Source organism: Monocercomonoides exilis, assembly GCF_001643675.1.
Source record: "Monocercomonoides exilis strain PA203 chromosome Unknown scaffold5-2102611, whole genome shotgun sequence".
Taxonomy (NCBI): Eukaryota; Preaxostyla; order Oxymonadida; family Polymastigidae; genus Monocercomonoides; species Monocercomonoides exilis.
In genome coordinates, this window is record NW_027150550.1 from 79,755 (window position 1) to 107,615 (window position 27,861).

General features: G+C 38.0%; 3 protein-coding genes across 3 annotated transcripts; 1 reads left to right on the forward strand and 2 right to left on the reverse strand.

Annotated features, from left to right (window-relative positions):
• Positions 1-1,097: 1,097 nt before the first annotated feature.
• On the forward strand, positions 1,098-9,325 carry MONOS_10747 (putative RasGEF domain; the record flags this gene model as incomplete). Its single annotated transcript, XM_067863223.1, has 4 exons — positions 1,098-1,130; positions 1,213-4,453; positions 4,748-7,822; positions 7,874-9,325. The coding sequence occupies 4 exons, from the start codon at positions 1,098-1,100 to the stop codon at positions 8,818-8,820; spliced, it is 7,296 nt and encodes a 2,431-aa protein (XP_067734096.1). The 3' UTR covers positions 8,821-9,325.
• Positions 9,326-16,097: 6,772 nt separating this feature from the next.
• Positions 16,098-23,645, reverse strand: MONOS_10748 (uncharacterized protein; the record flags this gene model as incomplete). The annotated part of the gene is made up of 1 exon (XM_067863224.1): positions 16,098-23,645. The coding sequence occupies one exon, from the start codon at positions 23,643-23,645 to the stop codon at positions 16,098-16,100; it is 7,548 nt and encodes a 2,515-aa protein (XP_067734097.1).
• Positions 23,646-26,100: 2,455 nt separating this feature from the next.
• Positions 26,101-27,861, reverse strand: MONOS_10749 (uncharacterized protein; the record flags this gene model as incomplete). The annotated part of the gene is made up of 4 exons (XM_067863225.1): positions 26,101-27,375; positions 27,498-27,598; positions 27,662-27,775; positions 27,825-27,861. 4 exons carry the CDS (start codon positions 27,859-27,861, stop codon positions 26,101-26,103), a joined length of 1,527 nt encoding a protein of 508 aa, XP_067734098.1.

The window sequence follows — 27,861 nt, forward strand, 5'->3', positions numbered from 1 at the left end:
AAATTTTGGAACAAAATGTCTGTATTTCTTTGCAATTCACTAAAAATATTAATATGCAATGAAATCACCTATTTTTATTAATGGGCATCAGAATGATTGTGATGCAAATAAATAAAAAATCAAATTGGTACGAAAGAATCTTAATTAAATATAAATAAACAACATGAGGATTTGAGAAAATTTCAAATGTTTTTTGAAAATAATGATGGAAATAAAAAAAAAAAGGAATTGAAATTCAATAAACTTTCGTTCAATCAACAAAAATAACAGAATAATAAAATGGACATGCATCTTCTCGTAAACTGAAAAAAAAAGCAAACTGCTTTGTTATTTTCCAATCTGCTTTGTAAAATTGTGTTTGCTGTTTAAACTTGTTCAAAAAATTCAAAAAATCAAAGATATCACTGGGGCATTTCTTCGGATTTGTTATCTTTTCAATTTTTTAATAAATTAATTTTAGAAATTATTTACAGCCATGCGTAATAAAAAATGTTGATATCAAATTTTCTTTTGCTGTAATTATTAAAAATGAAAGAAAAATTTCCCAATTTCGAAATATTTTGCATTCCATTCATATTTTTCTCAATGGTAACATAAAATATTTATGAACAAACAAGCCGTTCAATATCGGAAATAGTTAATTAAAACATCAAAAATTGATTAGAAGAATAAACGCCAAAAAAATAGCATTGCACCAATAATATATACTTACATCAATTTCCATTGACAAATTAATATTTTGTTTTTTTCTTTCTTCAGTCTAGAGAAATTCATAATTTTTCATTCTCAAAAAATTTATAATATCACTTGTATTTTTCGGATTTCGTATTTTCAAGTATTTATTAATAAAATGATTATGGACTTTTTTTATTGAAGAAAATGAAAGTTTTTTTTCCCGATCAAAAGTTGCCATAGTCAAATTCATCATAATAATAATTGTTTGATTTCGCCAAATATTGATATTTTTTCAAAGGGCGAAACAAACTTGTGCATATCGTTAAATTTGTTTGAAATAATTTCGCTCTGTTGATTTAATTTTTCATTTTTATTTTTTTGTAATTCTTATAAATTCTATTCAAGGATACGTTGAGAAATAAATGACTCGAAAACCAGAGTTTTCTATTCAACTGGTATGTTTTTTTGACTTTTGTTGGATCCAAGTATTTTTGGATTATTATTTACCGGTTTTTCGAAAATAAAATTTTTTTTTAGAGATTGCCATCTCAGCAAGCAGAAGCACCATCAATTGATTGGACATCTACAACAGATGTGAGTGGATCTTTTCTCACAGATTTTTCAAGCAGTTGCACGTTTTCTGGGGAGTTTGCACCAAAACTTGTTTTTCAATTATCTTTTGGTTTTTTTAGAGAAGATAACGCAACTGACCCCGAAGTTAATGTTTATGAAGCGAACACAGTTGACATTGAAAATACTCTGGCTAATGATGTTGATTCTTTTGGGCAACAAGAAACAGAACGAAGGATCGAAACGCCAATCGAATCTAAAGAAGAATATTTGAAAAGACAATTACCAAAAAAATCATCCCCATTAATAACCTCTAAACCACTGCCTCCTCCTCCAACTCTTTCTGTTGAAATTCCATTGGTCAAACTTTCAGCAACGCTTTCTGTAAGTTCTTTTATGCTTGTTGAAGAAATCGCTCATTCAGTTACAGCTCCGTCTGTTGACTCACAGCTACGAGGATGTGTTTTGTTTTCCTTTCGCAAGTTTACTGATTGCAACACGCTCTTGATGCTCATGCAAAAGCGAATGGATCAGATCAAAAATGAAGAAGTTATCTGGGAGCAGCGGCTAAGGGAAGAGGAGGCAGAAGCCCAAATGAAGCAAAATGAAGAGGAGAGAAGAAGAGAAGAGGAAGAAAGAAGAGCAATGTCCAAAATGGAAGACGAAGAGCTCGGCGTTTCCGACCGAAGCGAGACCGATTTTTCAACAGAGACAGACAAAGACGATGAGAAGAAGGAGGAGCCGAGGAATCAAAGTTCATTGAATTATGTGAATGAAGCAGAGCTGCCAGACAATGAAAAGCGACACATAAGCAGAACAGGCACGACATCTTCTGTGTCTTCGATGAATGGAGCAGGCGCACACAGACAAGGGCACGGCCAAAGGGGGAAGAAGAAAGGAAAAAAGAAGAAAGGCAGAAAAAGAACGGCAGAAGCCAATGAGAATGCAGATGCTGTTGAAGAAGGAGCACCAATCAATCAGATCAATAAACGCAACACTTTTCTCTCATCTCATTCAAACACATCATCATCATCAACAACAACATCATCAATATCTTCTTCTTCTTCAACCTCCAAATTATCTCGCAACAGCACACGTCCTTCTCTTCTGTCACCTTCATCTCATCTTCTCTCTCTGCAGCAGCAGAAGCTGAATTTGTGTCTGTTTGTGTACACGTGGATCAAGACACACACCGACTTCTACCGCGACCCCGCCCTTTTTGAGAGGATTAGCCGCTTTTTGGAGGAAATAGAGGCAGAAAAGCCAGTTCAAGCACTGGTGGCAAGATCAGCTGAGCTACTGACACAGAGAAAAGAGGAGAGGAAGAAGAGGGAGGAGGAATACAAGAGGAGGAAGGAGGAGGAGGAGAGGAAGGAGAAAATGGCAAAGGAAAGAAGAGAGAAAGAAAATGAGTTGCAGGAGCATATTTCAGCATTAGAGCATCAGATAGAAGAAGAAGAGGAGGAAGAAGAAAAAGCATTTCAGCAAAGCAGACCGAATAACCAAAGAAATGTGAGCATAACAGCACCTCTTTCTTCTCCCACTGTGTCCCCTTCTCCTTCTCCCTCGTTTTCATCCACACCTTCACATTTCTCCGATTCTCCGACGCCGTTTTTGTCTTCTTTATCTCCTCTCTCAACATCATTCAGTCCTTCTATTCCGCCTTATTCACCAGTCAGCAAAGCTTCTTCTTCTTCTTCTTCTTCTGCTTCATCATCATCATCATCATCATCTTCTTCTTCTTCTTCTTCTTCAAATGACAATCAACATTCCATCTCCACACCAACACAAGCAGAACATGAAAAAGATGACACTTTCAATTTTCCTTCGATTTCTGCCTCAATATCTTCATCTCCTTCGAAGCAGGCTCTTCTAACAACTAATTCTCCATCACTTGAATCTTGCTCTAATCTTATTGCTCAAAAGCCATTGATAAGCCCCCAAACACCAAAATCTTCCATTGCATCTCAAAGTGACAATCATCCAATGAATTCTATAGACTCTTCTGATGGCACACACACAACATCTCTGTTCACTAAATGTAATGAACCCCCTTCAAAACAGCCTTTGTCTCTTTCTTGTTCTCAATCACAGCATTTGAATTCCCAATCGTCAACATCTTCTTCTTCTTCTTCTCTTTCTCCATCATTAACAGCAACATCAACATCATCATCAAATTCATCAGATACACTTCATCCATCTTCTGATCAGCCAGAGAATGAACAACTGAAAGAACAGCAACAAGAAAGCCAGTCTTCTGACACAGCACTTTCACCTTCCTCTTCTTCATCTTTTTCTTCATCCACATCTCCTTCCCCTTCCACTCCATCTGCCTCTTCCTCTCAACTCCTCAAAAACCCCTTTGTAACATGCACTCCACTCTCCCTATCTACCCGCCCATCTCCCTCTCCTCCTCCTCCCCTTCCTCTTTCATCATCATCATCTTCTTCTTCTCCTTCTTCTTCCTCTCCTTCTTCCTCTCTCCTCTCCACCCGAAAGCAACTCCTGTCTGCCATTGCTTCCTTAGAGACATCGCGTATAGAGCGTCTGACATCCACGTTTCCTCTGTGTGAATTGGATCCTCTTCCTCTCGCCTTGTGCCTCACCTTCCGCGAAGACGCCCTCTTCAAAGCGCTTTCCCATTCAGAGTTTGTCGGGCAGAGCTGGATGAAGCAGCAGAAAGAGCTGAATTCACCTTGTCTGGTTGATCTGACAGACAACTTCAACAAGGTCACCCATTGGATCCCTGCTGTGGTGCTTGCATGGGACTCGCCTGTGCAGCGAGCGAGGAGAATCGAAGAAATCATCCAGATCGGCCTCATTTTGGCTGAAATGGGCAACTTCCACGGCGCCTTTGAGGTGTTTGTGGGCATCCGCCATCGCTCCATCATCCGCCTTCAGAAGACACTCAAACTGACTCCGCTGCATCCAAACTCGCCCCTCTATTCTGCACAGAACAAGTCGAAGGGGAAAAAGTCAAAATCTTTCTTGTTCGGAAATTCAACGCCTTCTTCTTCCTCTTCCTCCTCTTCCTCCTCTTCTTCTCCTTCTCCCTCTCTTTTCTCTTCTGATTCTAACAGCTCTTCTTCTTCGTCTCACATGTCATATTTTGCCTCTCTCACAAGCAGACTTCTTTCTTCTGCTTCTTCTCTTCCTCTTCCTGAGTCCCTTCGTCAGTCTCTTAAACTGCCTCAATGCTCTTCTCCTCGTTCGCCTTCTTCTTCTTCTTCTTCTTCTTCTTCTTCTTCTTCTTCTTCTTCTTCTTCTTCTTCTTCTTCTTCTTCTTCTTCTTCTTCTTCTTCTTCTTCTTCTTCTTCTTCTTCTTCTTCTTCTTCTTCTTCTTCTTCTTCTTCTTCTTCTTCTTCTTCTTCTTCTTCTTCTTCTTCTTCTTCTTCTTCTTCTGACACCCCAAATGCACATCGCTTTTATGTTTCTTCTTTAACATCGCCATCATCATCGTCATCGTCATCAATTTCTTCTTCTTCTTCTTCAAATCAATCAGACAATACATCTTCTTCTGATAACTCAGATTTACAGACATCTTCTTCATCTTCGCTTCCTCATCGTTCTTATTCGCTTCCCTCTTCTCCATCGCCAGCAGACATCGACAGCTTCTTCTCACTCTTCTCCCACCCGCCCTCTTATCCCAACCTCAAAAAAGCGCTTTCCACCCGCCAGCCTCCTTTCCTCACGCCGCTCCCCATCTTTCTGCACGATGTTGTGTATGCCGAAGAGAAAGGGCCATTTTACAGGAAGATGAGCAGAACGCAACTCGAAGACGAGCTGAGGGAAAAGATGGAGCCAGCAGAAAAGAAGGGGAAGAAGCAGAAAACAGGAATGGGGGTGAAGAAGGAGGAGGGTGGAAATAGGGAGAAGAAGGGAGAAGATGCAAAGGAGAATGCAACAATAGCAACAACAACATCTTCTTCTTCTTCTTCTTCAACAAAAGAAGCTATTCAAACACAAAATGACAGTTCTGTCTCTTCTCCATCATCTTCTCTATCATCTTCATCTTCTGCCAGCACTTCAGACACAACAACATCACATTTCCATTCAAACACCCCACAAACATCATCCAATTCTGACACAGCCACAAATGATGAAGCAGTCAAGCAGAATGTGAGTGAAGAAGAGAAGTGGGTGCTGATGGAGAAGTGCTACCAGTACTTCAAGCTGATCGACGATTTCAAAGCGAAATCGCGCCCTTCGTTTGACTTTGGGGCAGAATTGGAAGAGGAAATGGAGAGGGGGATGAGAGAGGAGAAGAGGAAGAGAGAGAACGAGTCGAATATGCAGCAGATCGAAGAGGAGAAGAAGAAGATGAAAGAACAACCGCTTCTTTCGTCTTCACCAGAAACTGCTAACATTCCTGGCTGTTCTTCTTCTCAGTCATCTTCTTCCACACGAAGAACCTCTTCTTCTGCTTCTTCTTCCATTTCCATTTCTTCCTCTTCTGAGACTTCTTCTCTGTTTCATTCAGCTCTTCAATCGAAAGAGACAGCAGATGCAAAGTCTTCGAGTGAAGAGAACAATCTTCTCAGATGGTTAGATTTTTCGTCTTTGTTTGTTCCGAGCGACGATGAACTTGTCGAAAGATCAAAAGAATTGGAACCTCCGCCTTCAAATTTCACTCACTCATCATCATCTTCTTCTTCATCTTCATCTTATTCTTCCTCTTCTTCATCTTCATCTTCTAAGCATTCCAATTCCAATAAGTTCTCCCCTTCCTCCTCTCCTTCCTTCATCTCCCAGTCTCCCATCAGCGACTCTCGTCTGTCTGTGCCAAACTTCCCTCTCCCTCCCATCAACCCCCTCAGCACTCACTCCTCCTCTGAGCATTCTCCTCATTCAGACAGACTTTCTGCCCGCTTCCTTCCAAATCGATCGAGCGTTGACTCTCCTTACAACCAAGTCTCTTCTTCTCTCTCTTTCGACTCATCCAGTTCAGCCAACTCTTCTTCACTCTCTTCTGCCACTCCAAACAGCCTCTCTGAGTTTTCTGTCTCGACATTCACTCCTCCTCTCTCATCGCCTTCCATCTTCAGAATGCGCCTTCATTCAGAATCTTCCTCAGAATCTGCTTCTGAACCAAGCCTTCTTTCTCCTCTGGCAACAGCCTCGTCTGATGCTGATGTTCCTTCTAATTCGAATTCTAATCCAAACTGTGATTCTGTCAACATCAACACAAACACCCCCAACGATGACAGCAACAATATCAACAATAGCAATAATAACACAATCTCTCCAGACACTTCTCCATCATCCATCAGCACAACTTCTGCTCGTCTTCCTGTTCCTTCCACATCCCAAAAGAGCGACGTCCGCTCTTCTTCATCCGAAGACAGCCCACTCACCGCACAAAGTGCTCCTTCTCTGCCATCTTCTCTTTCCTCTTCTTTTCCCAACCCTTCTCTCCCTCAGCGTCCTCTCTCCCCCATTCTCTGCAGAACAACAACAAACACATCGTCCACGAAGCAGTTCAAGCGCTCTCGTTCTGTCACTTTGTGGTCGTCCACAGCTGAACGCAATCAAGCTGCTTCTCTTCCGCTGTTTGCTTTCCATCCGCCTTCCTCTTCTGCTGCACCTGCTCCAATCGTTCCTTCGTCTTCTTCCAGATTTTCTCTCAAAACTTTTCCTTTTTCAACTTCTCTCACAAGTTCTCAGAAAGTGGCAGCTCCTTCTTCTTCTTCTTCTTCTTCAAATGTTGAGAAGCCCAATCCCATCCAAAATAGCTCATCTGCTTCCTCCACAACAAAAGACTCAACAGAAACATCGAAGCCAACACCAAATGGCTCTTCTAACAGCACCGAAGAGCACAACCAGCAGGAAGTGTCAGTGTCAGAGTCAAAATCAGATGATAAAGCATCTTCAAATGCTGTCTCACTTTCATCATTCATTCTCGATGCGCGTGTGCCTCTTCCACCGCCTTCTTTGAACATCAGCTTGGAAGAGTGGGGCAAAAGCGCAGACTCGTCAGCTCTTCCAAATGGATCAGCTGATGACAAAAAGCATTCAGATGAGTCAGTTTCTGGATGTTCAGATAGGAAATCTGAGGAAGTGAAGTCAAAATCAGCTGATACTTGCAAATTATCTGATGAAACTTTTGATGAAAATGAGACAAACAACCAGAACAAGTCTATTACCACCTCAAAATTAAACAGAGAACGCATTTCTTCTTCTTCATCGTCTCCAGTCCATTCACAGGAAGCTTGTAGTGAGTCCTCTTCTTCTGTAGGGATAATGACTACTACTGAAAAAGATGAAAGTGAAGGAGAAAGAAATGCGTCTTCTTCTTCCTCAAAGCATCATCAATCGCTCCCGCTCGCACTTCATTCAACTAAAAATCCATCAAAAAATCCATCAGAATCGTCAACTCTCCAATCTTCTTCTGAAACATCAGAAACTTCAAAAACAGCTGCTGAAAACAAAACTGCTTTAGAAAACATTTCTTCCCAAGATCATTCCGCATCTTCAGGCTCTTCTGTTCAAAATAAAGATTCTGAAGAAAAGGAGCTGAAAGAAGGGAATCTTTTTGCGGAGGTTTGTGGCTCAGCTTCTGCTTCAGCAGACTCTCAAAGTGTGATCTCTAAATGTCTTCAGCTCTTTTCGCATCAGCGTTCTCTTTCAGATTCGAGTGAAAATTCAAAAGAGGCAGGAAAATGCACCAAAAGCAATTACAGCAGTGAAGCAGTAAGCAACAAGAATGATTGGACTAAATCACCGATGGTCGAGCACAATGAACAAATGATAGAGATTAAGGATGGCAATCACGAAGATGTGCATGTTGTGTATCATGGCAATCCAAGAGAGCTGTTTCGAATGGGAATATTTCCTGGATTTAATCAGGAAATGTTTGATTTGCTTGTTCAGGAGGTTGAGGTTGAAGAAGAAGAGGAGGAGGAAGAAGAAGAGGAGGAGAAAATTGATGGTTTGCGGAATGAAAAAGTTGAAGAACAAGTAGAGGAAGATGCAAAGGAAGATGAGGATGAAGAAGAGTATGAAGAAGAAGAAGAAGAGGAAGAGGAGGAGGAGGAGGAATATGAGGAGGAGGAAGATGAGAATTATCCAAATGAAAAAAGAGAACGTAAAAGCGATACAAGTTGTTGTCAAACAGAAGCAGAAGAGTGCAAAGAAAAAGAAAAGAGCAACAAGAAGCGAGATAAAGGTAAAGAGGAATATGACGAAGAGGAAGATAAAGAGAAGATTAAGAGCAGCAAGTTTGAAGAGCCGAAAAAGCAAGAAAAGAACACGAATCCTTTTATGGATATGAAATCTGAATGTTTTGTGAGAAATGTTACTAGCTTGACCTGTGATACGAAAAGATTGAATGAAATTAGAGAAACTAAAAATGTGTTGATTTGTTATTCAAGTAACGTTAACGATAAACAAGAAAAGAACTTTGGAAAGGGGGAAAACTTGACAAAGCTCGATCAACCAGGCAATGGTTTTCGTCAGACTTCGAAAAAAGTGAATGATAACGTTAAAGATGAGCAATGCTGCGAAGATGATGTGGAGATTGGTGATTATGAAATTGTTACTGATAATGATGTTTCATCAATAACCCAAAGTTTTTGAGTAATTTGTCATTTTTCCAATAATTATGAAGAGATTTCATTATTTGAATAAGTTTTTATTTTTTCGTAATAATTCAATTATCAGAGTTTTCGATAAATTGATTTTTATTTTCAAGTTCACACTTAAAACTTTTCAATTTTTTAAAAAGAAACGATGAATTTGTTTTGTGAAAGATATTTATTATATACTTATACATCAAGAATTTTGTTTTGTTTTTTGGTCATCTGCACTTTTTCTTCTTTCATTTCCTGTTGTTATTATCGTTATTTCGTATGTGTTTGAGACCTTTATAAAATTTTTCTTTTCTGTCTTTTACGTTTTTTTATTGCGTTTTTGTTTTACAAATATTTTTAATTTATTTTGAAATTTATATATTCTTGTGTTCAACTATGTTATTTTGTTTTTTTGACTTGCAAGATTTTAATATGGATTTAGTGCTTGTCTCGGAGTTGAAATTGGCACTTACCATTTCCATGCGAATAAAAATATTACATGCTGCTTTGCATATCATAGTATTTCATTAATTTTCGATTAATATAAAAGTGATTCTGAAAGAAACAAAAATAATGGTGGTTGATAGAATTATGCCTCTGCGACACACATTTTTGGTGTGCAATTTGTCTGTCGAGAAACTTTTCATTTGTCGAAAAGTTTGAAATGATTGTTTCTTCTTGAACAATGCAATTCTTGAATATGTCTGACTTTCCTCAACAGAAACTTTTTGTTTCTGCAGATTTTTTTTTTCATTTTTTTGAACGCAAGCATATTTCATATATTCATATATTTGAATTTTTCAGAAATCCAATCTCTCATGGGGGTGGGGATTCAAATCCTTTCATTGAGCTTCCATGAGAAATATGGAAATCCAAAGGTGTGTAAATCCTTCAAATTCATTCAAATATTTTTATATCAATTTTATTAACATCAATAAGAATTAATTAATTTAATAACAATAATTAACGATCATAACGATAATATATGGATAAAATCTTTGGTGAAAAAGAAAGTTGAAACTGTGCAGAAGATGCTGAAGGAAGCAATATCTTCATTTATAAACAGAAAGAATTATTATAGATTGGAAAGAATCTTGCAATTGAAAAGGACAATTCGGTCATGCTGGTTGATGGAGTCAAATATGGAATGTTCATTAAGAACACTTGAGAGCATGCGATGAAGGCTATCAAATATAGTGGACAAATTGCAAAAATTGGGCATCTGCCAATTATCACCAGCGAGAAAGAAAAACAATTTTTAGAAAAAGACACAATTGAATCAAGATTTGGAGCAAGTCTCACGTTACGAAAAGCGCGTGATCTGGTTTGTAATTGAAATTTGAATTGTGTATTCATATGGATTTTGATGGAAAATTTTATAAATAATGAGGAAGAAGAAGAAGAAGAAGAAAAGAAGAAAAGAACAGCAACTCTGAAGACAGTTCACGCCTTCAGACAGAGACACCCGGCATTGAAATCATTTCTGTGAAAGCAAGTTCACATGAACAGACTTGTAGCATCTTGCCAGAAAGTCCTAAAGACATGGTTTTCCAAATTACAAGCATTACGCGACGCAAACAAATATTCCGAGGAATTAATCTTCAATATCTATGAATCTTCGCTTCGCATTCCAACTTCTTCACGAGGTGTTGTTGTTCATCCCGCAGATGAACAAGCTGGATTCTAAAAGACTGCCGAACGGATGCAGAATGCAATTCTCGTTGCTAGAAAAGCTGCTGATGGTTTCTCGCTTCCGTCTGTGGTGCTGTGTCCGAGCGTTACACTTCCAATAGATCTAACAACACTGTTGACACCATCGCTTGTCATTTGGCCAAATACAAACGGCTGGATGGACAAAACATCATTCAAAAAATACACCTTATCAGTACTACTGATGGCCATCATTTGTCGAAGAAAGCGAATACTATAAAAATCTCATCGTTGCCTTCTTCTCTTCAACCCATCCACATCCCAAGCAGATTCCACGATGTGGATACAGTTCAAGAAAGCTGAAATAGACATCGTCACTTATGTTCCACACACTACACACATATCACATCCGCTGGACAGAGGCGTATTTGAAGTGTTGAAGTTGGAGCTTTCCAACAACCACAGCTCTCTATCATCCACCTCATCATCAGCAAAAAGAACAGCCATTGCAGATGTGTTGCCACAAGCCCTTCACACAGCATTCACACCATCTGTGATCAAAAAAGCCTTCATCAACTGCGAAGTCATCAGCAATAGTTCTGAAAGGGACTTATGAAGCTTCCATAGTCTTCACAACACTCCATTCCTTCTCATTCACAAAGGGACAACTTTTTCGGAAAAGAAAAAACAAAAAATAAGCTTTTCAATGAATGGGATGAGATAAAAGAAAAATACTTGATGAAAATTGAAGAAAGAAAAGAAATAGAAATAGAAATAGAAGAAGAAGAATTTCTTTTGGAGAAAAAAGTGAAAAGGACATCTTGAATAATTATTATTATTGTTGATAAAAGTTCAGACAAATTTGACCCATTTGAATGTGAGAATTGAAAAATGAAAGTGAAAAGAGGAACTGATGAGAGTTTTGCATTTTTCATAATGAGTTTTTTTGTCCTTTTCATTTCAAAAAATTCTTGTTCAATAAAGAAAAAAGTTCTAATTAAAAGACAACCCTCACTTTTTTCATTGATTTATTCCACTTCAAGGTTATAAAAAAAACAAAAGGATATTTAAAAATCTTATGCAAACAGTTTTCAATTTTGTGAAGTGCTGAAAAAAAAAGAAAATGAAAAAACATTTCATTTTTTCAAACATTTACATTTCAACTGATAATTAATCACACAATTCAACAAAAATTATAAATTGAAAAATGCTGCAAACAACTTTCGCAAATAAAAGGAATAATCAAAAAAGAAAAAATAAGAATAGTGAAAATACAAAATGTGAAGAAATTTCATTTCCTCAAACATTCACAGAATAATCAGATATTTTCAACGATAAACCATTATAATATTTTCTGTTAAGAAAATGAAAGATTTTATGAAAACTCTCGATGCAATCTTCATATCCTTCTTCTTCCATCCTTTCAAATATCTTTCTTTTCTTTTCATTTCTTTTTTCTTCTTCTTTTTCATCTTTCTCCTTTCCTTTCAATTTCCTTGAAATTAAATTAAAAAAATGCAAGCTTCCACCTGCCATTTCGTCAACAATTGTTGTCCCATGAATCTCCTCCAAAACAGCATCAATTGCTCCACCTTTCAGCAAATCATCAACTTTCATATTTCTCTTTTCTGCTGCTCCTCTTAATGAATGAAGGCATTGATGGCTTGTATCTGGGTAATTATCCTTTGCTGCTCGATATAACCCCACAATACTGCTGATAAGTTCAACAAGTTCTTCATTCCACAATTTGCACGGGGGAATGAAATTATTAATTACATCCAGCCATCTCTTTAAAGCAATCTCTTCTTCCGTTTCTTTTCTTCTTTGTTCTTTCTTCTTCCAATCAATACATCTTGTTAGCTCTTCCAATTCTCTTACTTCTTCTCTTGGTAAATGCAGTTCATCCAAAATCATTCCTTCCAAACTTCCTTCATTTCTCAATCTGTTTTTCAAAAACTCCATGCAGACTGATAGGCGAGTTGAGTCAGGTTGTGATTTTTTTGATGATATTGGATGATTTCTTTGATTTCATTCACAAACAGCTCTTTTTCCACCTTCAATTACAGAAAATTGTTAAAAGAAAAATCAACATTCAATGATAATGAAAAAATTTCAGGCATCAATTATCCATGTGTTACTCAAGGAAAGCAATGACATTTCCACTTCCTTTTCAACTTTCTCATTTCTCTCCTTTTTCAAAGATTCTTTCAGAAGGATAGGGACGCACATTGTTTTTTATTCTTCACTTATATCATAGTCATGGGGCATGAGATAGCATATGCAAAGATCAGCAAGAAGCCTTTCATTCTTTTCTTCTTTTTTCTCATTTTCTTCAAAAATCATCTTCTCAAATCTTTTACACAACGAAGATTCTTTAAAAGAAAACAATAAAATAAATATCATTATTTTATAATATCCAACGATCTTTAACAACAAAATTGCATTTTCCATCGAAAGTTTCTTTTCTTCAATCATTTGGTGAATTTTGTTGAACAGCTTTTCTGTGAAAACTGATTCGAATTTTTTTTCATTCATTTCATCAATTAATCTATTCATTTCCTCTATTTTCTGCATTTGTTCTTCCTCATCGCAATTTTCAAGTCCATTAAACAATGCTTCAAAATTACAAAGAAAGAAATGCAATTTCCAAAAATTCAAATGCAGCAATGGATGCAAACCAGTAAACTTTTCAGTGACGTTCATTTCCCTCGACTTTTTGCAAAACACATCATTCAGAAGACATCAACAATTTTATCAATACAAATGAAAAGAAAAATCGAGGCAGAAAATCAATGACAAATACTATATTTTCAAAACTTTCTGGAAAATGTCTTTCCTCAAACCACTCTTTTTATGAAAGCACTTTTGGCAAGGTATTGCAGAGAAAAAATAAACGCTTAATCCTTGTTGGTTTGTTGTTATGGATGTTTTGATCGAATTATTATTATTGAACACGAATGGAAATTTTTTTCATGATGAGAATTTGCCAATAAATATATCTTGTAGAATTGGAGATATTATGTTTTGTGGTGGAACTATACAGCGACGGAGGGGAATTGATGATGGAATTGAGAGAGATGATTAAAAAAAGACATCTTGGAAGGAAATGCAGCAATTTGGTCAGTTGAAAGAAAATGTTATGCGTTTGTATTTTTTCTTCATTCTTGTTCATTTTAAAGATGCTTCCATCTGTGGCCTTCTCAGAGTGCAAGAATATGAAAAATTGAATAAATGGCTATTCTTTTGCTTTTCTGAGGAGATCATAAGAAGAGAGCTATGCCGAGAGACAATCAGCAAATGAGAATTGAAGATTTTTTGTATTCAGTTGGGAGAGGGGATGAAAATAAATCAATTTCAAGCATTTGGATGAGAGCAAAAAGGAATGAAAACAATTGGACAGTTATTGGAATGAATAGAATTCGGAGATATTTTTTTCAGGAAAAAAAATGGATGAAAACATAGAAAGAAGGATATTTAAGGAGAAAAAAGGATGAAGGAGAAAGGAGCAAAGGGAAACAACGGAAAAGGAGATTGACAGCATCAGTGATTGAACAACCTTCTGCATTTGCGATAGAAAGGACATATGTGCTCTTTTGAGGAATTTTTTTAATCAATGCAAGACAAATAATTTTTATTTTATATCTTTTTTTCTCACTAATAACAGCTTTTTTTCATGTTGTGCATCATTTTCAGGAACAATCCATTTCAATCGTAATTTTTTCAAATCAAGTGGTTCCTTCTCCTTCTCCTTCTCCTTCTATCTCTTCATTGACGATATTTTTTTAACTTGGCTGATGAAAAGAGCAGCTTCATCTTATTTGAGAATTAAGTTGTTTGAATAGCCATCAAATTCTCATGTTGCGACACACAATGAAACTACTGTCTGTTGCTGCTGTTGGCTGTTATGAAATTCGAATCCATTCAACATTTCTTCATTTTCTTCAATGAGTCTTGTTCGCCTTTGTCGCCCAGCTCGTCCAAAGAGAATCATTGAACTCATTTTATTCCATTTCTCTTTTTGATTCTTTTTCTTCTTCCATTTTCCTTTTCTGCAAAGGCAATTGCTGCACATCATTCAACAAAAAAGTTAATGATGGCTTTGCAACACACCAACATCATCGAACTCATTTTCTTTCATTTCCTGTTTCAATTCAATTTCATAATTGTTATTGCCCCATCATCATCTTCTCCCATTTTCTTCCCCTATTTTTCTGCACATATTGCGTTTTTGTGCAAATAAGTAATTTTTTGTATTTCGCTCTGTCTTTCTTTGAACCAAATGAAGAAAAGGCGACTTTTTGAGGATGAATATTCGCCGTTGGAGCTCCAAGTGATGTGATCCTTATAATCCACCTCTTCAGTTAAATTTCTTTATCTATTTAATTGCAAGACATGTATTCACGACAAAGCAACGAATCTGCCTTCCATTAGCCTGCTGTCGATGAAGTTGCAATCAGAGACGGAGAATAGAACAAGAAATCTGTGAGATCTCCGTTGTGTCTTCAACTGATGATAGTTCAAAATTAAATCACGTAGCGATATAGGTTGGACGAACGTTCATTCAACTATGAATGAGATAGATTGGAAGAAGAAGCAGTTACAAGCATTGAAACTTTGTCGCATCCCGCTTCTCACAAAATTTGATAAATGCATTTTGTCTTTCTCATTTCCACTGAATCAAAACACAAGTTCATTGTTGAAGAAGTGTAAAAATGGCTATATAATTCTTTGATAAAGAAACCATTTCCACCAATATCTTCAATGGACTTAAAAAAATACTTGCAGTTCCTTTTATTGGACGAAAGTTACAAGGTAATTCTCTCTCTTCAACTTTTTGAGATTCAGTTATCTTGATATGCCTCATCAACTCACCAAGGAAACGTTGTGCATTCATATTCAACTGAAGAGTCCACCACTTTATCATAACCGCCAAACTATTGCGCATTTTGCAACAATATTTTTCTCAATTCACTTTTCCTGCGTAAGGTGAGGAGCGAGCGGCGAGTGATGCCTAAGAAGCTTCTCGGATGAATAAGTTAATTCTTCTTGTGTTCTTTGTTGGATGCATTTATTGACTGTTGTTTGTTTCTTCTTTTGAGCCAAAAATCATGCAAACAAGCAACCAGGAAAGATGAAAGCAACAAAAACAACTCTTGGAAGCACTTTTCTCAAAAGCATGTTTTTGATTGGTCAGAAAACCATTCATCATCTTCATAAAATAAAAAAATTTGAAAAAGTTATAATTAGGAAAACGAAAAGAATTGAATCACATTATTGAATACCCACATATAACCAAGAGCAAAACCTGCAATAAATTCAAAGGCAAAAAAAATGGAGCAAGCATTATTCAGAAAGTGGCTTGAAATGAATTTCCACAAACTGAAATAATATGTCTCCCATTCGGTTCAAACAGCATTCGCACAGCTTCAGCAAAGTTCAGCTTGAACTCCGCTCGATCTTTCAGAAAGGGCAATTGATTGCATGCTCGAGACTTCCACAAGCATCGAAATATTACCGTTTTCAGAGGATCCGTTTTCTGTTCAGAAAAGATCTTGCAACCTCATTTGAGTCTCCATCGTTGGCAAATGCCGTTTGTGCTTTTTGAAGAAGATGCAGTTGAAGCCATTCGCACACTCACAATGATATGAGCGAGCTGCTTGAATCAGGGATCTGCGAGTTGCACTCAGATGGCATCTGGTAATCAACTGCATCAGCAATGGTCATGACCATTGCTCCTTCTGGAAAGTGCTGGATGAACTCCTTCTTCAAATCAGTGAGTGTCGGCCGATCGTTTGGCTGCTGGCACAATGTGCATCTCACTGCGTTGCTCAAAGACGAGTTTTCAACAGCCTCTGGCTTTGGCTTTTCGCCATTCACAATCTTCTGCCCTGCCACCTCTGCTGGATACTCCCCAAACGGGATCTGCAGCGTCAAGCACTCCCACAGCATCATCCCAATCGAAAAGGCAACTGACTTCTTTGTTGCTCCCATCTTCTTGTTCATCAGCAGTTCTGGTGCCTTCCACCTCAGACACTCTTTTTTGAAGTCATCCTCATCCTCAAATGCCGATGAGGGAAGTGAATCATCATCATCATCATCGTCAGTTGCAGATGTGACAACTGTTGATGAAGAGATGGATGAGGAATCAGAATCATCAGATAAGAAGTCTGAGTGCATCACAATGCAGATCACCATGTGTTCTGAGAACAGAACAATGTGAGGACTCAGACTGGATAATGATTGGAGAGGATTTTCCATTTCATCAAATGAGTGGAGTGCGAGATTGGCCACCCAGAACAGGATTTGGGCAGCTGTCTGTTCTCTTTGTTGAAGGCTTCCAATCGCCATCTCCTTTTTCTCGTTCCTCCCATGAAGAAGCATGAACAGCGAATCCCTCAGATCAACAATCAGTTTCTCATGAGGCGATGAGCAGGCCATTGCATCCACCAGATTCGACATGGATGAAGTGGTTGGACACAGACTCTCCGATCGAACAAAAGTTGAATCTGAATCAGTCGTTGAAGTGGATGAGATGGAAGGTGAAGGAGTTCTCTTCCTTATCTCTTCTTCCTCAACCTTCTCCAGCATCCATTCTGGGATCTTGTCTGAATCTTTCCCCAGAATGTATTCTGTTGAGCCACTCTCACTTAACAAATGCTCTGATGACTCTGAATGTTCCATATTCGTATCATACACCCTCTTCTTCACATTTCTTTCGTTATTCTGCTCTGCCTCCCTCTCTGCTCTCCTCCATTGCTCCTCTGGTGACATCTCCATCGTCACCATCTCAATCAGCTTCGGATCTTTTCTGATGTTATCATTCACAATCCCTCTCAGATCTTCTGCTTCATTCTTGACCTTCCTCCACCGAAGTGTTGAAATTACTGCAATGATGAGAACAATCAATAAAACCACAACAAGGATAATAACAATCAACAACCAATACGATTTCCCTTCTTTTCCTCCCTCGACAATTCTGTCATCTCTATTAGCCTTGGGCTCACTTCTGTTCTTCACAATGAAAGAATCAGTTGATGATTGTTTTCCAGCATCTCCAAACAGAATGCACACTCTCACTTCTGCCTCGTTTTCTGCCTCATTTATTGATTCCTTTGCCAATCTCCCTTCAACTTCTGTCTCTGACACATATCCACTCTCATCACACTCATGCTTTTCTATCTGCTTTTCTTCTCCAATCTCCTTCACAACCATTACCGACAAGCTGCATGGGAGAAGCAGCTTTCCTTTGAACACAATCTCCACTTCTTCTCCCACTTCTTTTGTTTCCACACCCTCCAACACGGGAATGAAGAGTGATGAGTCCCTTTCAGATACAATCCCTTCAAAATTGCATCCTTCATTCAGAATCCAAAGTGAAGAATTATCTTTAACCCCATCTCCTCCTTTCAAACTCATCACATTCAATGCTCCAGAATCAGAACAAATAATGTTTCTTCTCGCTGATGGGTAATTCTCAATCGAAGGATTGTTATCCACAAACTCCCCTTTTGCAATCGTCACAGATCCTCCACTCACACTCATCCCTCCCTTCGACGAGTTGTAAATCGTGGTGTCTCTCACAACTGTTTCACTCATCGACAAGTCAACAACTGACCCATTCCATCGGCAGACTTCATCAGTGATCTTATTCCCTTCTTTTCCTGAAACCAAATTCCCTTCAAACACACACGAATCCATTAATATCTTCTCCGCATTTGTTATCGCCATCTGACTCCCCTTTGCCGACTCTGATGTGCACTCGTGAAAAGAGCAGTTGAATATCTCAAAACCACTCATCGGATGTGTAGTGAAAACAATGCAAGAAATACTGGCCGATTGACTGATGTTTGTGAATGATGACAACACCAATGACAAAACAAGTGATGAGTGGCTGTTTTCAAATGAGATCAGACTTTTCTCCTCCAACCCAACTTTTGTGGCTGCTAACTTCGAAACACTCACTTTCTCACTTTTCCCACATTCAATCAACGAACTCTTGCATTCCACATCATCCACTCCCACATCCTCAAATGTTGCCCTTTCTGAATGCAATATCTCAAATACAGGCTTCGAGAAGCTCAAGTGGCTAACAATGCACAGATCTGCCTCAAATACCCCTTCTTCAACAACAATCAGAGAAAAGTCAAAAATGGTCTGTGTATTTTCTACTATTCTGCTCTCTGAATGAAATGAAACAGATTCCAGAATGAGAGATTCATTCAGCTGGTGTATCAAGCACGAGCAGACGACATTTCCCATTCCACCAAAAACAAATGATACCTTCTCAAATCGAACAGACTCTGATGTCGTCACAACTCCTTCACCAGCCACCTCAATCTCTCTCACTTTTATCTCAGCATTCCTGTTTGCTTCCATCGACTTGATTGTGACCTTCTGAGCAGAGCATGAACCAGTTAGTGTTGTTTCATTCCATATTAGCATCTGCGAATAACCCGATGGGATGATGTGACTCACCCCAACATTCAGTGATCTGCATGTGCTCTTCATTTCCCCGCAGTTCTTGCTGTCGCTGCTATTCCCTGCAACCGATGAAACAAATATGAATTCGCTCCTTAACACAAACACCCTCCCTAACAGATCCTCTTCATTCCCATAATGATCTAACGTGCATCCCCATATTGCCAGATCCCTCACAAATAGCTCCCCAAAATTTATCAGGAACTGTGACTCACTTATTTGCGAGTCAAGATCAGTGCACTTCACAAACACATCTCTCCCCTTCAGTGCAACATTCCCTCGGAATGTGATGTTCGACAGCACAAATGGCAATGCCTTTTGTGAGACACTTTGCGATTTTAAAAACAATCCTCCGCCTCTCCCAGTGTTCGAGCAGAAACATTCTGTCACATTTGTGTGATTCATTTCCAATCTCCCCTTTTCATTGAGAAGGAAAAACATTCCTCCTCCTTCATTCGAGCTTGTCGATCCACATTTATCAATTGTCGAATTCTCCATTTTCATTCTCACTTCATTTGTCACATCACAGAAAAGCAGTGAAGGGTTGTTTGTCAAATTATTCTTCACATTCGCAAATGTGCATTGACCAAATAGAATATTCCACTCTTCTTCTGAATTATCATTCCAATTCACAGTAATCATTCTTTCACTCATCGCAATTGCACTTTTCTCACTCAATGAAATTGTTTCAAATGAAACATTGTTCATTATTATCACACAACAAGCTGATATGCACAGTATCTCATGCATTGATGTCAACCCTGCTATCTTTGACTTTTCAATCTCAACAATTCCTTTTGAAGCTCCAATCAACACAAATGACAATTCACCTTCAGCATTGTCACTCATGTGAATTGAGCATCCAATAACACTTGTTTTGATTGTATCTGAGTCTGTCTGGATGAGGATGTTTGCATCATTATCGAAGGCAGTTATGATCAGAATCCCCACTTCTTTGAATTGAACAACCCCTTTGCATTCAACAACAGCATCCTTGTCTCCTTCAATTGCTTTCACAAACATGATTTTGTCAGTTTCGCTATTTGTTCCTTCCAGGCTCATCCCACTCACGCTCATTTCACTCCTCACATCACAAATCCCCTGAACTGCAATTGATTCGATTCCCAAACTACTCCCTCTCTTCAGCCCATAATCAACAGACCCGCACGGATACTCCAATAGCCCACACACAACCACATTGTTTCCTTCCCGTGCAACATGAACACTTGATCCAATAGATTTCCAGAAATAGATCAGTGGAATCGCACATTCCCTGTTCCTTCCATCATACCCTCTCATCGAGTCTTCTGTCAATGTCTCCAATCTATCTTTCACAAAAGGCAGAGTTTCATTCTTAACGCTCTTTGTAAGCGATGGAGATGAAATAAACAAATCTTTCCCATATTTCGCATTATTCGGCTTTTCAGATGAAATAGTTGGTGAGAATATCACAAACCCCACTTCCTCCTCTTCTTCTTGTTTCAATATCTTCATCATTATTCCTCCCCCATATCCAATTGCTTCCCCTTCATATGGAGCTGCGCAGCTATAAAACTCACACCCATTCATCAACAGATTTGTATTTGCAGATGCTTCATAAAAGAGTGCTCCCCCTCCGATCTCTTCTTCCTCTCCAACAACAGAACATCCTTTAAATGTGCAGTCAAATATTTCCACTTTGTAATCTCCATTTTCATCCTCATTGTTTGAAACACTTATGCATCCTCCACTTCCCTTCGAACGAGTGATCGATGAAAATGTGCATCCAGACATCTCTTCAATTTTTCCGTTGTGGCACTCAACAACACATCCATCGACAAATGTGATTTCGGAAAAATCACTATGAGTCATATTCATCGAAGGCACACTTTCTGCATTCCCCTCAACAACAAATATCGATGAATCTCCAATTTTCATATTCTCTGATCCAAACTCACTCACCTCCACAGCCCCTCCAATAGCCTTCACAAGCACTGTCGAAATAGCCTCAGTGCCTCCTTCCATCCCACATTTGTTCAGCGTGAGTTTCCCTGAACAGCACTCAAACACACTTTCATGAAAAGTCAGGGATTTAATCAAAGAAAATACAATTCCAGTTACAGATACAGTGATTGTGCTTTCTATTAGTGCATTTTGTGCTCCATCTATCAAATCACAAACAACACATTTCATTTTTTTCTCCTTTGCTTTGATGTTCCACTCATTTGCACTCAAGCTCAATTCCTCCTCAAATGAAAATGAATCAATGATTGAGATATATTTTTTCCTATCCTCAAAATGAACTGATGCTGCCTTCGAAATAGTGGAACATGGAAACTCTTCAAATCCACACTTCGAAAAATCATGGCTCAATGATCCTCCTCCCACAAACGCTGGAGCTGAAAAGTTATTCCATAAATAAACGCACAGTGGAATTGGAAACGATTCATCCCCATTTTCATATCCCTGAGTCTTGTTCTTTGTTTCTAACGAAGCTGTCAATGAAGTGATCTTCCCACTTTTTGCTGTTGTTTCCAGATCGATTGAGTCAATAAAAATGTCACTTCCCCATTTAGCTCTGTTCCCTTCAAATCCTGATGAGATCAGAAAGTTTGCATTTATATTGCTCACTTTCAGCCCAATCCCTCCTCCTCTCCCTTGTGTGGTTGAGGCATAACAGTTCTTCACAACACCTCCATTCATCTTCAATGAATTCCCACTTCCAACTTCAACCATTATTCCCCCTCCAAACTCAGAATCTTCACTCCCACAGCCATCAATCGTGCATCCTTCAAGAGTTATTGAATGCGACCCTTCATCCACACTCATCATTGATGATCCGGCTGTTGTTCTTACAATATTGCCGAACACACAGTTATCCAGGGACAATGAAGCAGATGATCCTTGAGAAAGTGATATCACACTTGTGGTGCTGAATGTTCTACCCCATCTCACATCTTGCATCTTCAACTCTCCCCCTTCAATTTTCACAAGCGAGTTCTGAATGCTCCTCTCTTCTGAATGAGCTGAATCCATCGATATGTTCATTCGCTTCACATCTATCAACCCGCTTCCCTCGACCTCAAACAGTCTGCCTTGCCTGTTGTTTTCAAACGATGTATTGTGGATTACAGACAGATCATTCACACTCAACTCCCCTGCTCCAACACAAAACAGACTCAGTCCATTTGTCTCAAATTGTGTCTCAATAGAAGAGCCAGATGAAGAATCCCCATTCACAGTGATCGTTTTCTCGCCAATATCAATTCCTTTGTCTTCCACAACTGTTCCTCTCAACACCTTAATTTCCTCCACAAACCCCACAATCATTTGGGAAAGGCAATGGCTGATTGTGAGACATGCACAACTTTCATTCAACCCACAGCTGAATGTATCTTTTGCATTCGCTTGACTCTCCTTTGATGAAATGAATCTGCTCCTTCCTCCTTTGTTGGGAAGCCAATCACTTTTATCTCCACCTGCATAATATCTCACTCCTTCTATTCGTGTAGAAAAGCACAAAACAAGTTGAGAATCTGTGGAGTTATCTGCAATATAAATATCATTTCCATAGGGTGCTGTATTATTATGGAAAAAGCAAAACCAAAGCAAGCTTCCCCCATAGCTCGTCAATTTCACAGCAACGCCACCTCCGTGATAATCAGAGTGGCTATCTTGAAATAGACAATTTCTTGTAACAACTTTATCAATTGGATTCCAATTTATATAAGCCCCACCGTCTGTGCTTCTAGGATCGTGTCCGCTGCAATTAATGAATGAACAATCCAAAACGCAATCCTTTGTTTTAATTGTTTGAATAGAAACAATTGCCAAACCTCCTCCGTCATCTTCTGACCAACCATCTTTAAATAGACAATTTTCAATTATTGCTTGTTGAGATAAATCACGAACTTCAACACCTGCTCCACCGAACTCCGTTGATGCCATGCAATAACACTCTTTAAATGAACAGTGCTTTACAGTGCATTCTGCAATATTCGAAGCATATATTCCTCCTCCTCTTGTTGAAGTTGCATTGCATTTCACAAAAGATGAATTCTCAACAGTCAGCGTCGCACTTGAATTATCATGCACATACAGTGCCCCTCCACACGGAGCAGAGCATTTATTCCATTCAGCATTCTTATATGTCTGTGTTTGAGTTGTTGAATTTCTTTCTGTATTTCCCACTCTCCAATCCATTCTTTCATTCTTAACAAATGTGCAATTGTTACAAAAAAAGTTAACAGATCCTTCCGTTCCGCTCACAATCCCTCCCTCAAGCACATTCATTGATCTTTCAATGTCACAATCCTCCATAAAGCTCATCCTCATCATCCTCTCTTTCACAGTTTGTATTTCCTCTATTTCACAATATTTCTTTGTGATATTCGCAAATCGACAGTTTTGAACACATTGAAAACCTCCTGCCCCCTTTCTCAAAATGCTTCCACTCCCACAAAACACAACGTTCTTCCACTCACTGTTTCTCACAAGCAACGATGAATCTTCTCCTTCCATCTTCACAAGACCCTTCATCATCATATCACATTTGTTATTTCTTCTTTCTGTGTTCAAAGTTGTGTTCATCATTTCACATGTTCCTTCATTGAAGACAAAATGTTCATTGAAACCTCTTTTTCTCATCAACAGGCAGTCATCAAGGCACAGGAATGATTTTGTTCCAATATCAAATGCCGCATCATCATCTGCCTTTTCCAACATTATTTCCTTCAATTTGACTGACGAGTTATGTATTTCGCAGAACAGTCGAACAACACTTCCCTGCTCCAAAACATGACTTTTAGACTGAGCATGAATGCGATAAATGAGATGTCCATTCCTTTGTGCATCATTTCTATCTGTGCCACAAAATATCAAATATAAACACTCGGCCAAAATAAAAAAAATCATCTCCTTACACAACAATGGGTTATCTGAAACCATTTTTTGGATAATAGTCACAAATTTTAATGTATCCTTGAAAATCACGATTCTTCCTGTCTCACTTTCTTTTTATAAATCGATGGTAATTCATATTGCTTTGCCTTTTTATATATATTCTATTCTGTTTTAAAAGATTGATTTTTTCTTTTTCATCACTCTTTTATTTCTTTTGTTTTATTATGTTCTATCTGAATGAAGTATGATTACCTCCTGAGGTCATTGCCAATAACATATTCTTCAATGTGTAATTATCTATCGATGAAAAGAAGAATAATAATTCAAAAAGATATTTTCGTTTGAAATATTTAAAAAAAGAAATTGGAAAAAAAAATGACAACATTAACACAAACTTTGAATGTTCAAAGAGAAGAGCTTATTCGTTTGATAAGTGCATTTGATTTTCATCAATAATTCCATCACTTTAAAGCCAACCTTGTTTTCGAAAACTTCATTTCGAATTCCTTTTTTAATATTTTCTCCTCTTTTCTCTTTTTCTTGTCTATCTTTTTCTTCATTCGCTATTTCTGAATCTTCATTATTTCATCCAAACTGTTTTGTCAAGTTTATCGCAATTATCTTCACTTTTTACATATTTCTTTTGTCGCTCACGTTTCATCTTCAAACCATTTAATATTTCCAAAAAAAAAATACTTTCCAATCATCAATGGTCTTCCTAGTGCAGCGCAAATATTTCATTTTTATGTGCATTCTTCCAATCCTCCTTCATGATTCTTTGTTAATGATTGTTTTGTAATATCCTGGAAAACATCTCATTCAGAGCTTCATTTCTTTTTTCGCAAAATAGGAATTGCTCATCAATATATCTTTCAGAATGAAAAAAGAAGAGATTTTCAACAATGGATCAAAATCTTTGTTATTTTTCATAAAAGCTAAATATCTCTTGATTCCTCTGACAATAACTTCAAAACTTTTCATCAAAAACAATGGAAAAATAAATTTATGAAGCAAGGAAGAAAAAATTCAAAACCTTCAATTTTGTTGATGATGCTATTGTTTTCATTGAGTGATTTGTTTCAAATTCTGTTTTGGACTCAAATGCATCTTTTGTCATTTCCTCCCCTTTCTCAAAGCGAATAAATATCATCGATGCAAGTCATTGTTAGAAAGATATATGGATCGATGAGTTTATCCGTTTTATCTTCAAAGCGATGTGGTTCAATATCAACAGGTGTTGTTTGTTCAAAAAGCACACTCACGACATATTTTTTTGTGTGTGCGTGATAAATTTGAGCCTCTATTAGACTGCAGAAAGGAATATTATACACGAATCGAATAAAGACGATTTTTGCTATCATATCATCAAAATCATCCATTTCCTTCTGAAATAAAATATCTAATAAAAGCCAAAGTGTTGCTCTTTAATTTTTTGAGAAGCTGATGAAAACAATATCAAACGTTTGCAAAATGTATCTGAAAAAGTCTCTGGAAAACCGAAAGACTGTAAAAACAGAAAATACTAAATACAGCATAAGTTATTTTTTAATGGGTAATTATCTCAAATATTTTTTTATATACTCAATAATCAAAACCACTCGATGCAATCAGTTCCAATAAAAATGATCAACGAAATATTTGCAAATAAATTGAATCAATCTTTTTATCGTATTTCTTGTGCCTTGAAAATTTTTAAATTTAATAATATAATATAATTCAAATAAAAATAGTTCATGTGGTACAAAATACTTCACTTATTGAATTTTGTTCCACACAATATTTTCAAATTAGACTCTCAATTTATTAAAATTTGTATTTTTTTTTTTTTTTTTTTTTTTTTTTTTTTGCATTGTTATGAAAATATTGAAATGACATAATTGCAGGAAAAGTTTGGAACAAACCTCAGTTTTTTTAATTGCAAAATTATTGCTCCATACATATTCGAAGTTAAAGATTGAAAGATTACATATATATTAATTATAAAACGTTACATAAATTGATTTGAAGAATTAACCTTTGGAACATTGCTTCTCTAAACTTGAAACCTCGAAATCAAAATAAAACAGAATGAAGACAAACATTAAGAAAACAGGAACAATAAAAAATAACGAAAAATCTATCATTTTGCTTTCAATCAAAAAAAAAAAAAAATAAAAATAAAAATAAAAATGCAAAATGAAGCAACAATCGATAATAGAATAGATCGAATATATGCACGCAATGTGCATTCAACTAATTAAGATTTTCTGTGGAATGCTGTTTTCTCAAAAGCAGCATCTTACATCACCAGCCTTTTCAGCAGCGGTATTTTCTGCCAAAGCGCAGTCACAATCCATGTTGTCAAATACACGCTCACGCAAAGCAGAGGAGTGAACCACAACGGGTTCATATCGTAATAAGACTTCTTCAGCACTTTCGGAAACAGATAATCTGCCACAAACCTGAAGATCGCAGACTCGTTCAGCAAATAAATCCCCAACGTGCACGATCCTGTCGAACTGAAGAACCACATCACACACTTCTCAAATCTGCTTGTGGGCTTCCATTTGCACGTCAATGCATAAATCCCACACGCAAACCCCGCAAACGCAAAAGTCGTCGGCAAGCCATAATACTCGTAAAACCTCCAGAACTCAGCGTTCTGTGCATAATGCCCAGTCAGAACAACCAGCCCCCAGTTGCACAACGAAGCAAGCACAAACACTCCAAAGCACACCAACGCTGTCACTTTGCTCTGCCAGTTCACTCTCCCCAGAATTGGGAGGTATCCTGGCTCTTCCACCCAGTTTGGGTGTTCTGCCGATGGATTGCGCTGATACTCCATCACCGTCCAGCAGTAATACCCCACCAGAAACGTCAGAAACATCGCCACAAACGCATCTGCCCACACTCCTATTTGCATCCCAACCAGAAAAGTGTGCAGCAGGTGATGCGACACAAAGATCGACAGAATCGTCATTTCAAGCACTTTCCGGCTTGTCGCTTTCACTGCCTGCCTCACAAACGGCACAATCATCAGCATCCTCATCGCAATCTGCAAATACCAAAGCGTCCCAGGGTTCGCAAAAAAGATGTTTACCATCTGCCGAATCCGCTTGAACGGAGTCGCCAACTTCATTGCAGCTTCGAACAGCTTGAAGTTGTACGGGATCATCCACAACGTGTATTGCACCATTCGCCGCACCACATACTTCATCGTGCTTGTTGCGCTGTCGTTCAGCCGTTTCGGAGACAGCATGATGATCGCTGTCACCACCATAAACAAATGTGTCCCGATGCGCCCAAGTGCACAATACAGATTTGCCCAAATCCAGTACGAAAGCTTTTCGTTTTTGCAGTAAAGCTTGTACTGGTGCCTTTGCCGCAGCCCTGCATGGCTCAGCACAACTGCCAGAGCTGCAAACGATTTCAATATGTCCAACGACGCAATCCTCTTTGTTGGCGCCGCTCCATTTTGAATGCCTCTTCCATCATTTGTTTGTTCGGAAAGTTCCTTCAGCTCTATCGCGCTCGAACTTTCCTCGTTTGCAATCAACGACTGCGTCTCATCCATCTGTTGATGCGATGCACAAAATATAGCAAAATATCGCAATGAAAGCAAACAATTCAAAAATGCCCACGAGCCAACATCAAAAACATAAATTCACATTCGAATAAATCGAGAAATAAGCACACATATTTTTCTGCAAATTGCTCAGCCTGCAGTTGGCCATCATCTTCAGGGTTCTCATTTTGTCCAATGCAGGCGCAACCATCCATCAGATTTTCTCCTCCTTCTAAATAAATAACAAAGTCAAAATTTTCGCTTTAAAGGAAGAAAATCGCAGAATAATGTGTACCCATCGTTATAGCTTGAGAGGAAGTCGCTTCTCCTCCCCCCTTTCTATCTCCAATTTCATAATTTGCTAAACGAGAATCAAACAATGAATGAACAATCTGAGAAATCAAACGTACTAAAAAAAATAACAAACATGTATGTGTATAAAGATATTATCATCACACAAACAACAAAATGGATTATCGTAAATATCAGCGTCAT